Below are 13,849 nucleotides of genomic sequence, written 5' to 3'. Positions count from 1 at the left end.
CTTCTTTCCTTCCTTTCTTTCTAGCAGCTATGTTTATAAGCAGATCTTTCTTTCCTTCCTCTGTTTCTTCCTTCCTTCTTCCCTCCCTCCCTCCTCCTCTCTCTTTCTTTCGAACACTACCACCACCATTAATAGCAGCTGTGTACTGTGAACAGATCTATTTTCCTTCCTTAAAAAGAAAAAAGAAAAGACATGGTCATATGTAGCTTAGGCTATCTCTGACCCATTATATAGAATAACATTTTTTTTCTCTTTAAGACAAGGTTTCTTCTTATAGGCCTGCCTGTTCTGGAACTTACTCTGTAGACCAGGATGGCCTTGATCTCAAGAAATCTACCTGTCTCTGCCTTCCGAGTGCTGGGACTAAAGGCATGCACCATAATGCCCGGCATATACAGGATAATTTTCGCATTCAATTCTGCTGTCTTTTCTTCTGGAGTGCTGGGATTATAGGTGTGCACCACCATTCTTGGCTTTATGTGGAGCTAGGATAAAATCAGGGTTTTGTATATTCTAGGAAAGTACTCTATAGACTGAGCCACATTCCCAGTCCTAAAAAGAACATGTTTTATCCCAAGTGATCTTACTGATGGTCATAACTTGTGAGGTAGGCAGCATTTTATTACTGATTTACCAATGATGAAATGGATGCATGAAAAAATTAAAGTACTGAAAAAGAGTCTTCAGTTCAATGTGGTAGGAATGGCTCTTGAGCACAGCTCTTAACTGATTTTTCTAATAACTCAAAAAAGAAAGTGTGTTATTATGGCATCATTAATAAAAAGCAAATTAATAGGAATTAAAGTTTTAAAAAATACCAATATAACCAACGTACTTCTATTTTACCATTTAGTTAAAATGGATAAAATAGGTTGAGTCAACTACAGAAGTCTGTTGCTTTGAGATAGCAGAATAGAGAGATAAGAGATTAGTGTGTGCACGCCTGTGTGCAACTGCACTCGAGTGTGTATAGGTGTGTGCCTGTGTACCATGGAATAAATCTGGAGGCCACAGGACGACCTTTGGGAAGTTGGTTCTCTCCCCACCATGTGGATTCAGTGGGTGAACTCAGGTCATCAGGTACGTGGCGGCCTCCTGAGTCATCTCACCCACCAGCTCTGAACTGTGTCTTTAAAGAATGTAATTATGGCTGGGCGGTGGTGGCGCATGCCTTTAATCCCAGCACTTGGGAGGCAGAGGCAGGCGGATTTCTGAGTTCAAGAGTTCGAGGCTAGCCTGGTCTACAGAGTGAGTTCCAGGACAGCCAGGGCTACACAGAGAAACCCTGTCTCGAAAAAACAAAAACAAAACAAAACAAAACAAAAAACAAACAAACAAACAAACAAAAAAAGAATGTAATTACAACAGCAAGGAAGAGGGAATCGTCACTATTATTCAATGCACAAACTTTCTATTGCAACTAGATTTATGAGATTAGAACTATTACAAAGAAACAAATTTTAAATTTTATAGTTTTTGTATACTGAAGTATATTTATACACATTCATTTAAATTTCCTAACAGTCGCTAAAAATGCTACAAGATTATTAATCAGAATCATTAAGTACATACATTAGTTGGCTGAAACATAAAAAAACCAATAACATGCTGTTCATTTTAACTTCAGCTTGCGTCAGGAATCATGGTTCCTCAAAGTTAGTACCTTGCATTTCTCAACTTCTTCCTCAATTTTTTCAACAATGGCTGCATCCAGAATGTGTAAATCACAAGAAGACCGAGACAGAGTACTGACAGGATGTCCTTTCAGCCAAGTAATAATTTCTTGAACTTTCTCAGCCCTACAATAAAAACAGTAGTAATTTTTTCACGTTGATTAAAAATTTCTGAAGGTTTATCTTAAGGATCTAATAAAAAGAACTTTCTAGGAACTGTGAATTATCAGATTTAAGTAATTAAACCAAACATGAAATAATATAAAGTGAAAGGTACCTTTAGCTGAACTTTCAAACAGAAAGCCTAGAGTTGAACTACAGGGCAATATAAATACCACAAGCTTTGCTTACCCATTCTCATTTTCTCCAGGCCAGATGTCATCCTCATAGAACACGTCCTCTTGGCTGTTTTTTGCTATATAACTAAACAGTTCTGGTGCTCTAGTCAACAAAGAAATAAAATACTGCTTTAAAATATGCAATTAACCTCACATAAACTTCCTGTTAATGGATTTTGTATTCTAATGGGGACATGTGAAATATACTGAGGATTTTATAGTACTATTAAGGAATATTATTAATAAGGAATGAGACTGAAAGGTTGCTTAGCCAGAATATTCCTGTAACTCTAAGAAAATTTCCATTGGCTGAGAAAGAAACAGTTCAATTATTTTAAAAAAAATCCAATTATGACTTAGTTTTCTTTGACTAAAATGTGAGGAATTAGATGCATGGAAATAGTATTTGTAGGCTTTTTTTTTCTCCTTTTTTGGAGATAGGGCTTCTTATGTAACCCAGGCTAATCTCAAGTTTATAATCCTCCTGCTCCAGCTTCCTCACTGCTAGGATAACAACCACACTAGCTTTCAAAGTTAACTCTCAATTTTTGTAACAAAGCTGGAACATTTCATATGCAAATTAAGTTTATAAATTTCTTCTGACGTTCTTCAAAATTACATTTATTTTAGAAACATAAGATTCTAGAGTACATCTAAGCAGATTAAACACATCTTTGTCCTTTCCCAGTCCACCAAAAATAACAATAAAGTAGAAAACTGGTCATAGACCAAAAAAGAGAAATAAAGAAAAATGGGGTATGGAATGTCACAGGATTTAGGAATAAATGTTTTGACATTAGACACTGGAGAAATGAGATTTAGCTGAACTGATAGACAGGAAGAAGCAGACTAAGCTTAGGGCCAGTCACTAGACCAGAGAGTAGTCACTAGTCACAAAAAGGTCACGACACCTCTGCTGAGTGTTTCATGAGCTGCACTGAAAGCAAGTCTCTTCCTCCCAGCTCAGGACCTCACTTGTAAATGGCGCTTTGTCATGGAGCAGGACAGACTTGCACAATAGAAAAAACAGGTAATCAAAAGAGGCTCTTCTTTTGAATCTGCAAACTCTCAGGAATTATGGACTTTAGGAATATTTAATAGCATTTACCTTGAAAATGTATATAGCATGCAGTTGAAATAGGTGTTTTACTTGCCTATCACTCCTGAAAAATAGCTGCAGTTATATTTTAGACAGGTTAGCAAAGAAATACTCTAGCTGTGGTTATAGCAGAGACAGAGAGCTGAGGGGGTAGGGATGGTACAAGAAGGAAAGGCTAAGTGCTGAGCATGTGTGGAGTTCATGCATGGGTAGCAACTATACAGCATGCAGGGCATAGCATCTCTAGGAAGCAGACTCTGAGAAGGACAGACATGCACAAGTGTAGTGGGGAGACCCGTGAAATCAATACTTGTGGGGAGAGAAAAGAAAACAAGCACAACTTGGAAACAGGAAGATGTGGAGCTGAGAGTTGTTCTCAGTGAATTTCATGGCCAGTCCCACAAAGATCTCAAACTGGGGGAGCCCTTCATATTTGTCCTGGAACAGGGCAAGCAGGTTTTGCCTTTGTATCTCCTACACCAGGCACTGTGTTGTGAAAAGAGAACATGACTCTAGGTAAGGCAGTTTTCTTTATCCACACAATTCCAGAAGAATGTTTGCAGAGAGGGCTGCTAGCAGCATTACCACTCCCAGGGGAAAAGGTCCTTCAGTCTAAGAAAGATCTGGGGTGAGTGGGTAGTCACAGGGCAAAAAACCCCATTTTATTCAATTAATTTCCACAATACTAGCAGTCAGTGTAGTGCCTTACATCCATCACGCAAGAAAAAAGCTAGAAGATCCCTCTCAAGGAAAAGCTAGCCAGCTAGAGAGAAGACATACACACAGCGTGATATTAGAATAAGATACATTTTTAGAAATAATAATGTTCCATGTGATAAACCCCATTCAAGTGCACTAAACTCCCAACAGGCTTTTTGGCACATCCTTGTTAAATAGCAAGAACTAGAAGTGGAGAAAACAAACAAACAAACAAACAAACAAACATCCCGTTAACACACAAGGTTAAATAAATCAAATAGAGGAGAAAAAAATAATTTGGAGAAAATTAGAAATAAAAAAAAAAAAGACAGCTCATTGCCTGTAATTCCAGCTCCAGGGGATCTAATGTCTTCTGGCTTCCTCAGGCACCCACAAACATGAGGGGTGTGTCTCATATGTGTGTGAGTGTACTGATATTAATATATGACAATAATACCACTCAGGAGGCCGAGGCAGGAAGATTACAAATTTCAGGCCAGTCTGTACTTTTTTAAAATTTGAGGCCAGCATCAGGGGAGGGGTGCTATACCTAGAGATCTTGTCCTTAAAAACAAAAAACCAAAACCAACCAACCAACCATCAAAGACCAAGATAAAACTGAAAATGTCTCTTAGAGTAGGGCCATATGAAAAAGAATGAGAAAAAGAAGAGACAAGAAGATCAATTTAAGCCGGGCTGTGGTGGCGCACACCTTTAATCCCAGCACTTGGGAGGCAGAGGCAGGCGGATTTCTGAGTTCGAGGCCAGCCTGGTCTACAGAGTGAGTTCCAGGACAGCCAGGGCTACACAGAGAAACCCTGTCTCGAAAAACCAAAAAAAAAAAAAAGAAGATCAATTTATCCAGGAGTCCCACAAAGAGCAGAAAGAAGAAAATGTTGAGTTTTGTCAATTATTAAAGAAATATTGTAAGACAGTCTCCCAGAATTAAAGAGTTATCAGTTCCAGGGGCTAAACAATAGAAGAGATAGAGAAAATATCTGTACCAAAGCACATATCATCAGTCAATAGAATTAATAGACAGGGTCTAGAATATGGATATAGGGCCCAAAGGGATGGAGAGATGATTAGAGGCTATGAACACTGGCTGTTTTTGTAGAAGACGAGGGTTCAGTTTCCAGCACCCAAATGGTGATTCACTGCCATCTGTAACTAGTTCCAGGGGCAAAGATACCATCTTCTGACCCTCCATGGACATGAGGCACGTAAGTAGTACACAGGCATACACACAAAGTACTCATACACATAAAATAACCTAAAGCAAATAGATAACAATGCAAAGAATCAAAGGAGAACACACAAGACTCATCAGTGCCAATGAAGGAGACGAGAAAACAATGGAGCAGTGCTCTCAAAATCCTGAGTAAAATAATCTCCAATCTAGGACATGCAACCTACCTAGACAGCCCAATAAAGTGTGAGAGAAAGAAAAAAAGTACTTCTAGACACAAAAGTACTGGAAGTAAATGTACAATTAATATAAAGATTAAACAACGAGAGCCAGAAAATAAAGAATTTGTATAGGGACACAATGACAGTGTCTCTGGATAGGTAGCTGGGTGACAAGCTCAGTCAGTCTCAGCCGAAGCAGAGGCTTTAGGACAGAGATAGAAAAAACTGATCCCCTCATCTGTATGGCAGGGTTTATGGCTCAGCTAATGTGTATGTGTACAGATAATGATCAAATGAAAAAAACAGGACTGAAAATGAAAATGTGAGTGAGGAAGAAATACTGCAAATATTTATCATAAGCATGTAAAGCTTATAGATTTAACCAAAACTTGTAATAAAAACAGTAGTGGGGGGAAATATATTCATGTCTATAGGGAACTGAGAGAAAGAAGAGCTGGAAGTTCATAGAGAACCTTTCACAGTTGGAAATCAATGGCTATGACAACTACAAAAGTAAAAAATTTATTTTTTGCAGCACCACAGACCAAACCCAGAGCCTTGAACATGCTAAGTAGGTGTCCTTCAATCTCAAGGCCAAGAAAAAGAAGTCTGATGTGGCCTTTTAAGGAAATATGGAAATCAGTAGAGAAAGAAGCTAAATTTTCATATGGCAATATATAACTGAATCTTCCCATCACCCTTTAAAAAATAAAGAATATTGAGGCAGGGGGATGGCTTAGTGTATAAAGGAATTTGCCTCTTGATAATGTAATCTTGACTGCCTGAGTTAAATTCTTGGAACCCAGATAATGGTCCAAAGAACTCTCTCGACAAGGTTGTCTTCTGACTTTGCCACCCACATGGTGGAACAGACCTCTCCCTCAGTATGTGCATGTGCAGTCTCTTGTCCATGCACACACATACACTAATACAAATTTAAACTAATATTATTTTGAAATGGGGTTCTAATACAGACAACTATTAGAGGGCTCTAATCCAGTATGACTTGTACCACTGTAAAGGAGAAATGTAGACAGGCTAATACATGCTTATATAAAGACAAGTGGGGAGAGAGATTGTCACCTTAAGATAGAGGATTGGAATGATCAATCTACAAGCCAAGTAATACATAAAGTTATAGGAAAGTAAGAGAGAGCTAGGGGACTACAATCTTGTTGACAGCTTGATTCTGGTTACTAGAATGGTGAGACAATTAAGCCACCTTGGTGAAAACAGCTAGCTGGAGGTACTTTATTACGAGAGCCCCGTGAAACCAATATAGGGATTCTCAATGACAAGGAAGATAGAAACCTATGGTAGAAAGATTATTAAGTTGTAATCAGAGGCGAATGTATTAACTATGTATCTAGGTATACACCTAGGTAACAGTTAACATTTGGTAATAAACATGGTAATACATTTCCTAATTATTATTAATGCAATTTTTTTTTTTGAGACAGGGTCTGAGACATAGCCTAGGTTGTTCTTAAATGCACTACTTACAAGAATGGCCTCCAATTCCCAATCCTTCTACCTTTAGCTCCCTTGTGCTGGGGTTAGAAGTGTATGCCACCATGCCTAGCTGATGCTATACATTTTACTGAAAGACATGATCTCTCTTTCAAACAAGTATGAGGCAGGCAACTCAGCCTCAACTAAGCAGCGCATGCCGAGCTCCGAGACTAGGAGACGCTTGCTTGGCACTCACCTCTCTATGTACTCTGCAAGAAGCTGCTCTGCTGCTGACGAGTACATCCACTCACTCCCAACTTTCTTTGTATAGCCAGGGACTTCCTCATTTTTCTTGTTGAATTTGAGATTTAAACCCACATTTGCTTTATGGTCTCCATGAGGGCTAAGTTTAAATCACATATAAATATAAGTGTTTTTAAAATTTGTCCAAAAACGAAAAATTATGTTTTTTTTTTTTTTTTAACAGTGCTAGGGATTGAATCCAAAGACGTGCACATCCCAGACAAGCAGTACGCCACTTAGCTATACCACCAAACTCAACATTTGCTTTCAATTTTTAGAAAAGCTCAGTTCTAATTTTCTACATTTTAGTTTGCATGGTTACTTCTAATTAGCAGTAATCAAAAACTATAGGACAGGTTTTAAAATCCAAGATAAGAAACCATATAAATCAATTATGTTATTAGAAAAAAAGGAAAATAACAAAATTCACAGAAATATATTACTGAGGCTCACACACACCCTCTGATACCTTTTTTCAAGGTTAGCTGCTAAAAATACAAACTGTCTTTGAAAGCATCTAAAAAATATGCCGTTCATGTAAAGAACCACTGCTGGAGGAATTTACAGGCAACTTAGTCCACAGTCATTAATTGGAAAAAAATCACTACTGAGATAGTAAGCATTTAATCTCTATCATTTAATTTTTCTTCCACTTTAAGCAAATATCCCTAACACAAACTTACTTTCTCCTAGATCCTCTTCCAATAAAAATACTTCCTGTAAACCTTGAAACAAGGTATCCACTCACTCCAAGGCGACCGGCCAACACATATCCTGGGTTGTACTTTATAGAGTATTTCTTTAAATATAAAAATAAAGAGGTCAATTATAGAAATACATGTCTGCATTAAGTACTACTTGGTTACCTTTGAGATCTGTAGATAGTTAAGACACCACTGCCCCCGACCCCCACCCCTGAAGGATCTGAAAGCCTTCCTCTTTCTCTTTAAAACAAAGACTTCCCAAGGATGAACAAAGGAGTAGGAAACAATTTGTAAATCTGTCTCAATAAATAAATGCTGTAAGTACTAAACACAAAATTCTTCACATAACCTTTTTTAAAATTAATTTTCATATTTTAAGCAGGGCTAGCTAGCAAATACCTGGAATAAAAAATAAGACTTTAAAAAATGACTATACATACTGAAGTCAAACATAAATGTATCATCAAAACAGTTGTGAGTGAGGAAAGTAAAAGTATCCTTCATATATGAATATAAATAATCTTTTCCACTAATATTTACTATTATGTGAAAGTCACAGTCAAATAAACGGAAACTTATCTTGTGTAGTTATGAGTGTAAAATTAAGAAAAAGAAGTGAGAAACTGTTATCAGAATATATTGTAAGAAAAAAAATCTACTTTCAATTAAAAAAGTAAAATATTTCAAGTGGCAGAACAAACCAAACAAGCAACCAAACAAACCAGCCAACCAAACAAAAAAGTATCAGATGGGATAATTTTTAACCAGGAAGCCAACAATTTACAAACCCAATACCAACTAGCAATAACAATCATATGCAATCCTTATATGATACATATGGATAGATACTAATTTTTATTTATTTTTAAATACCTTGTAAGTTATATGAATAGCATATATATATATATATATATATATATTTGAAACTGTTTCATGTAGCTCAGGTTGACCTTAAACTTGCTATGTGCTTGAGGATAATCTTAAATCTCTGATCCTCCTTGCCTCCATCTCTAAGTTCTGGGATTATAGGCTTGGGCCACTAAACTGGTTCATACAGTGCTGGAGCCTCATGTACGCTAAGCAAGAACTCTACCAAATGAGCTACACTCCCAGCTCCAACAGTTTATAGTCTTAATTTATGATCGTAGCTGAATGGAGGAATATTTTAACAACATAACATCGATGTCTTAGGATTGGTAAGGGACTAAACAAGATGCCATTATTTTACTGATTATATGTATCTATAGTGATGCTTAATGGGTAATTGCTTTTTGTGGGCTAGAATACTAAATTACTATTAAAATATATAAGTATGTCAGTAGCCAAATGCAGTGGTACATGCTCATAACCCTAATACTTGGATCGAGATGAGGGAAGTAGGATCAGGAATTCGAAATTATCCTTGGCTACTCAAGTGATGTAGGCCAGCCTGGATTACTTAAAATACTATCTCAATAGTTACAGAGACACACAGAACATGGTTGTTCAACAAGATATCATCAGATTTAGTAATGATACTGATCTAGATGAATGTGATGGTTTGTATATGCTTGGCCCAGGGAGTGACAACACTATTAGTTCTTGCTTACATACATGTTCATAAAGCAGCCTGGAGAAAACTGTATTCCAGGCAGGTAGGAGGAATCTTAAAGCTTATACTCACAGTGACACACTTACTCTAATAAGGCCACACCTCCTAAAAGTGCCACTCCCTGGGCCAAGCATATACAAACCATGACAGATATAATATAGAACAAGTATGCTTTGTAAAACAGATCCAAAAAATTACGGTGGCATTTCTTTTTTCTTTTTTTTGGTTTTTCGAGACAGGGTTTCTCTGTATAGTCCTGGCTGTCCTGGAACACACTCTGTAGACCAGGCTGGCCTTGAACTCAGAAATCTGCATGTAAGGTAGCATTTCTTAATTGTAAGAATTATCACTTTATTAAAAAGTACTTTGAAATGTGCAGAGGCACATTCAGTTATGATAATTGGCAAGGTTACTACCATTTAGTGTTCTGGGGCAAATGTCCTATTTACATGGCTGCCATAGGTACAGGTGTCCTGTCCCAAGCATTAATAGTACTCCATTTGAGAATTGTAAGCTGTGTTGCAATTAAAAGTTAATTAAAATAACCAATAATACTCTAGAAAACATAAAAAGCACAGCTAAAACACTGGATTAGAGAAAGCATGAAAGGAATACTTTGTGTGCTTTTATACAAGTGTATACACGGACCACAAGGTCTTCCACCTTCACTGACTTGTAGAACAAAGTCCCAGCTTATGCATCTAATGGGACACTGATGGCTTCTGGACACGTCTAAGTTCTTTCTATATTAGAGAGCTAATGGTAAGATTTTTTAGGGACACCTTTGTCTTCTATATCTAAAGTTCCCTCATGGGAATGCCAATGCTTAATGCCTTAAACCTGATCACCACAATACAACATAAACAATAATGTAATTTCTGCATTTTTTGTTAAAGATTTACATATATGTATATACTGTTTCATTGTTGGGGATTAAACTAGGGTACTTACACATGCTATGTTAGAGTGTTATGAATAGATCTATATGAATTTGGGGGAACAGATTTATACTTTTCCTTTACACTTTCAGTGTGTGTATGCTTATCAGTAGACACGCATATTAGCGTATGTGTGGAAAATAAGCTTGGTATCATTCCTTAGATGCCATTAACTTGAGTTTTTTCTTTTGTGAGTCAGGATCTCTCACTAAGCCTGGCATTCGTCAGTTACGCTCAGCTGGCTGACAAAGCTAGCTCCAGTGTCTCATCTTCCATTACTGGCATTAAGTTCAGTTTTCATCCAAGGGTACTGGGGATATGAACTAGGGTCCTCATGCTTCATTAAAAATATTTTACTGACTGAACTATCTCCTTACCCCATTATACTTATTCTTAAAATATTGAAATGAATTTTAAGGAGGCAAAAAAATATCCTAGCATTTAAAGAGTTTATTTTAAAGAAGACTAACTACTGTACTTACATGCTGATTCTGTATTAAAGCATCAAGGTTTGGTTCACATGGAATGCTGAAAACCACACGAATCCTACCTTCTGTAATCACATCACCTGAATCCTGAACCTGGGAGTGGGAGAAACCAGACTGTTTTAATCTGTTTTTACATTAATTTATCTTTCTCCTTATTTGAATTTTATTCTTCTAAAATAGAACACAAAAATAAAATTATACATGGAAATTTTCTTATAATTTATAACAGGAATAAAGACTATTGTAAGAATGAGTTATTTTATATTTGCTTTAATATATATTAATCACATATAAAAATTAACTTCCTTGTAGATAACATCAAATTACTCAAATGTTGCAGACGATATTTGCAAACATTAACCCTGATTCACTATTGCTAACACTCTAAAAAATGTGTCTTTAGTATTTGTATCCTGTGTGCATACTTACATGCATGGAATAACAACAACAACAACAACAACTACTACTACTACTACTACTATTTTGAAACAAGGTTTCAGTGTGCATTTTCAGCTTAGCTTTGAACTCATTTAGGCTGGTCTCAAACTTGGAAACCCCCTGCTTCAGCTTCCTGAGTGCTAGGCTTGTAAACATGTACTACAATCTCCAGGACCAATCAATGCTCTGAGGATATCTTAAAGACATCATTTCCTTTACCTGTATTTTAGAGTACATTCTTATTTTTTTTTAAAAAAAGAAGATTTATTTTATGTATATGAGTACACTGTAGCTATCGTCAGACACTCCAGAAGAAGGCATTGGATCCCATTACAGATGGTTGTGAGCCACCACGTGGTTGCTGAGAACTGAACTCAGGACCTCTGGAAGAGCAGTCAGTGCTCTTAACCTCTGAGCCATCTCTCCAGATCCTTTCCATATGTTTATGTTTGTGGTCAGGGGATCAAACCCATGCTAGGTAGGTGCTTCACCACTGACTAATATCCACAATAGAAGCTTTCTTGTTTTATCTTTTTATTATTACCATGCAATGATGAATTCTTGATTTGCTGCACTAACTTCTAATTTGTTAGTGTACTTCATTATCCTGCTACTTAAACTATGAGGATATGGCCAAAGGAGCCCTTTCACCTCCCTCCTGTGCTCACCGACATGACCCTTTCATTCTTTTTGCACTTCTTACTTCTTGGGATCAGATGTAGCAAGCTTATTTTATGTTATCTCTGCTCAAGACCTACAATCAGGTAGGTACTTTACTGGGAAGAATTGCAGTTTTTAGAGAAGTCTTATGATCTCAGAGGTCAAGATCTGGGTATTTTGTGTGTTCACTGCTTCCAGAGTGTCTTTGCTTCTTACACTTTTGAAAAGTACACGTCTAAACACACAATCATGTGCCTATAAGCATGCATGTTTCAGACTTCCTAACGTCCCTCCAATCTGTCCCTCACAGACTCTTCTTAGTTTCTCCTATTCCATATATGTATGTCCTTTTTTCAGTGGGAAGAGTTTCCACTCTTCTTAATAAAATATCAATCTTCTTATTAAAAATATCAATACATTTGAAAATGTATTAACCCTGTACATAAAACCTTCTTAAAATAATTTTATAATTGCTTCAAATATAAATCCAATAAACAGGTGTATTAAAAAACACCAGATTTTTGAATTCTTTTTCCCACCTCCTGATCACTGGCTCGTTACTATAGCTAAATGCTGTGTTTTTAAGTTACACGAGCAAATTCTTTCTTATGTTTCCGTTTTGGCATTGCATTTTATTTTGCACTTAAGATGCAAGAACTGTATTAACATGAAAGAAGAAAAAAGTTAATAAGAAAATTGAAACTAACTTCTCCAGTGCAGCCATAATAAGGAGTTCCAAGCATAAAGACCATACTTCTGGGAGGAAACAAATCATCCAATGTTTTGATATTGGAGAAACGAGAATCAAAAGCTCGGATATCCTATATAAAATGAAATAGAAGAGTAAATTATCACAGCTAATATTTCTAAAACCTGCATATGATCTTTCTTATGGGATTAAATCTGAAAAGTTAGCAAATGTCAAATATAAAGATTTTCTGTAAAATAATACCAAAATCTAAGACACAGTGACTTGTTACAGCATGCTTTCTTCTAGGCACTTCATACATTTATCTAGTTCATTTACTTCTTACATAACCATTGGGAGGTAGACATTCACTGTTAACCTCATTTGTGAACTGTCACAAAAGGGGATGAACATTGTCCAAGGTCACATAGCAAAGAAGCCACCTCAGACAGTCTGTGCTCTTAATTCCTACACTACAGATTATTAAGAGAGAAACACAAGTTGCAGGGTTAGCATATACAGCAGTATTTATCCAAGGGATGGGATTAGATTTCAAGTCCCTTATACACTGTGTATGTCTGAAACCACTGACAGTACCAACACCTACAAATTCTTTTTTACACACATCGGTCCATGACAGTTTCCTTTATACATTGGATAACAGTAAGAGATAACAGCAATAGAAGACTCTGAATGTGGCCCCTTCCTTTCAGAGTCTTGCACTCTCTTCACTTTTTCCCTTCATGTAATGATGTGATGATATAATGCCTCCATGATGAAATGTGGTGAATGACTAAGTTATGAAATGTGGGCATATGCTCCAAGCTTGAAGTACAGCAGCAACAGTGAAACTAGAACTTTCCCGCCACAACTTCATAGATGGGATATTCATTCTTACTATCTGTAATCTGACCATCCTCAGCATATGAGGAAAAGTTTCATCTTTTCATTGAAGGATCATATTTAATTGCCAGTACCAATACCCTTGTATTTTGGAGTCATTTAGAAAAATAGATGTTACTATCTCCCATTGTACCATGACAGCCTAGCTGGTACTGAGATACTACTCAGTAGTCAGCCCATACAGCAAGGATGCACTGGACAAAGATGAACTCCATCTGAGTGATAACGAACAATTCATTACAATATTCAGCATGCTGACTATTTAAAAATGTACGAATTGCTAAATTCTGGCATTTTCCAGGTAATAGTTTGACACTGGTCAAATGCAGGTAACTGAAACTGTGAAAAAGCAAACATTGAATAAAGACTCTCCACTGACTCCTTACAATATTGGAGATTATGCAGAGGTCAAACCTTTAATATTCATTAGTTTAATTCTGGCAAAAATAAAAATTTTTAAAGAAA

The 13,849-nt window shown here is 36.7% G+C and overlaps 1 protein-coding gene across 1 annotated transcript in view; it reads right to left on the bottom strand.

The window, feature by feature from the left end:
- Xrn1 (5'-3' exoribonuclease 1) overlaps nt 1-13,849 on the bottom strand; it is a 91,783-nt gene that overhangs the window by 43,005 nt on the left and 34,929 nt on the right. The window contains exons 11-16 of the mRNA XM_028758974.1: nt 12,501-12,614; nt 10,690-10,788; nt 7,658-7,773; nt 6,928-7,074; nt 2,025-2,114; nt 1,664-1,799 (exon numbers count right to left, since the gene is read on the bottom strand). Coding sequence (XP_028614807.1) covers nt 1,664-1,799; nt 2,025-2,114; nt 6,928-7,074; nt 7,658-7,773; nt 10,690-10,788; nt 12,501-12,614 — 702 coding nt within the window. The remainder of the gene's footprint in view (nt 1-1,663; nt 1,800-2,024; nt 2,115-6,927; nt 7,075-7,657; nt 7,774-10,689; nt 10,789-12,500; nt 12,615-13,849) is intronic.

Source organism: Grammomys surdaster, unplaced genomic scaffold, assembly GCF_004785775.1.
Source record: "Grammomys surdaster isolate TR1022 unplaced genomic scaffold, NIH_TR_1.0 126248, whole genome shotgun sequence".
NCBI lineage: Eukaryota > Metazoa > Chordata > Mammalia > Rodentia > Muridae > Grammomys > Grammomys surdaster.
The sequence above is the reverse complement of the archived record's forward strand: the minus strand, read 5'-3'. Positions and strand labels throughout refer to the sequence as shown.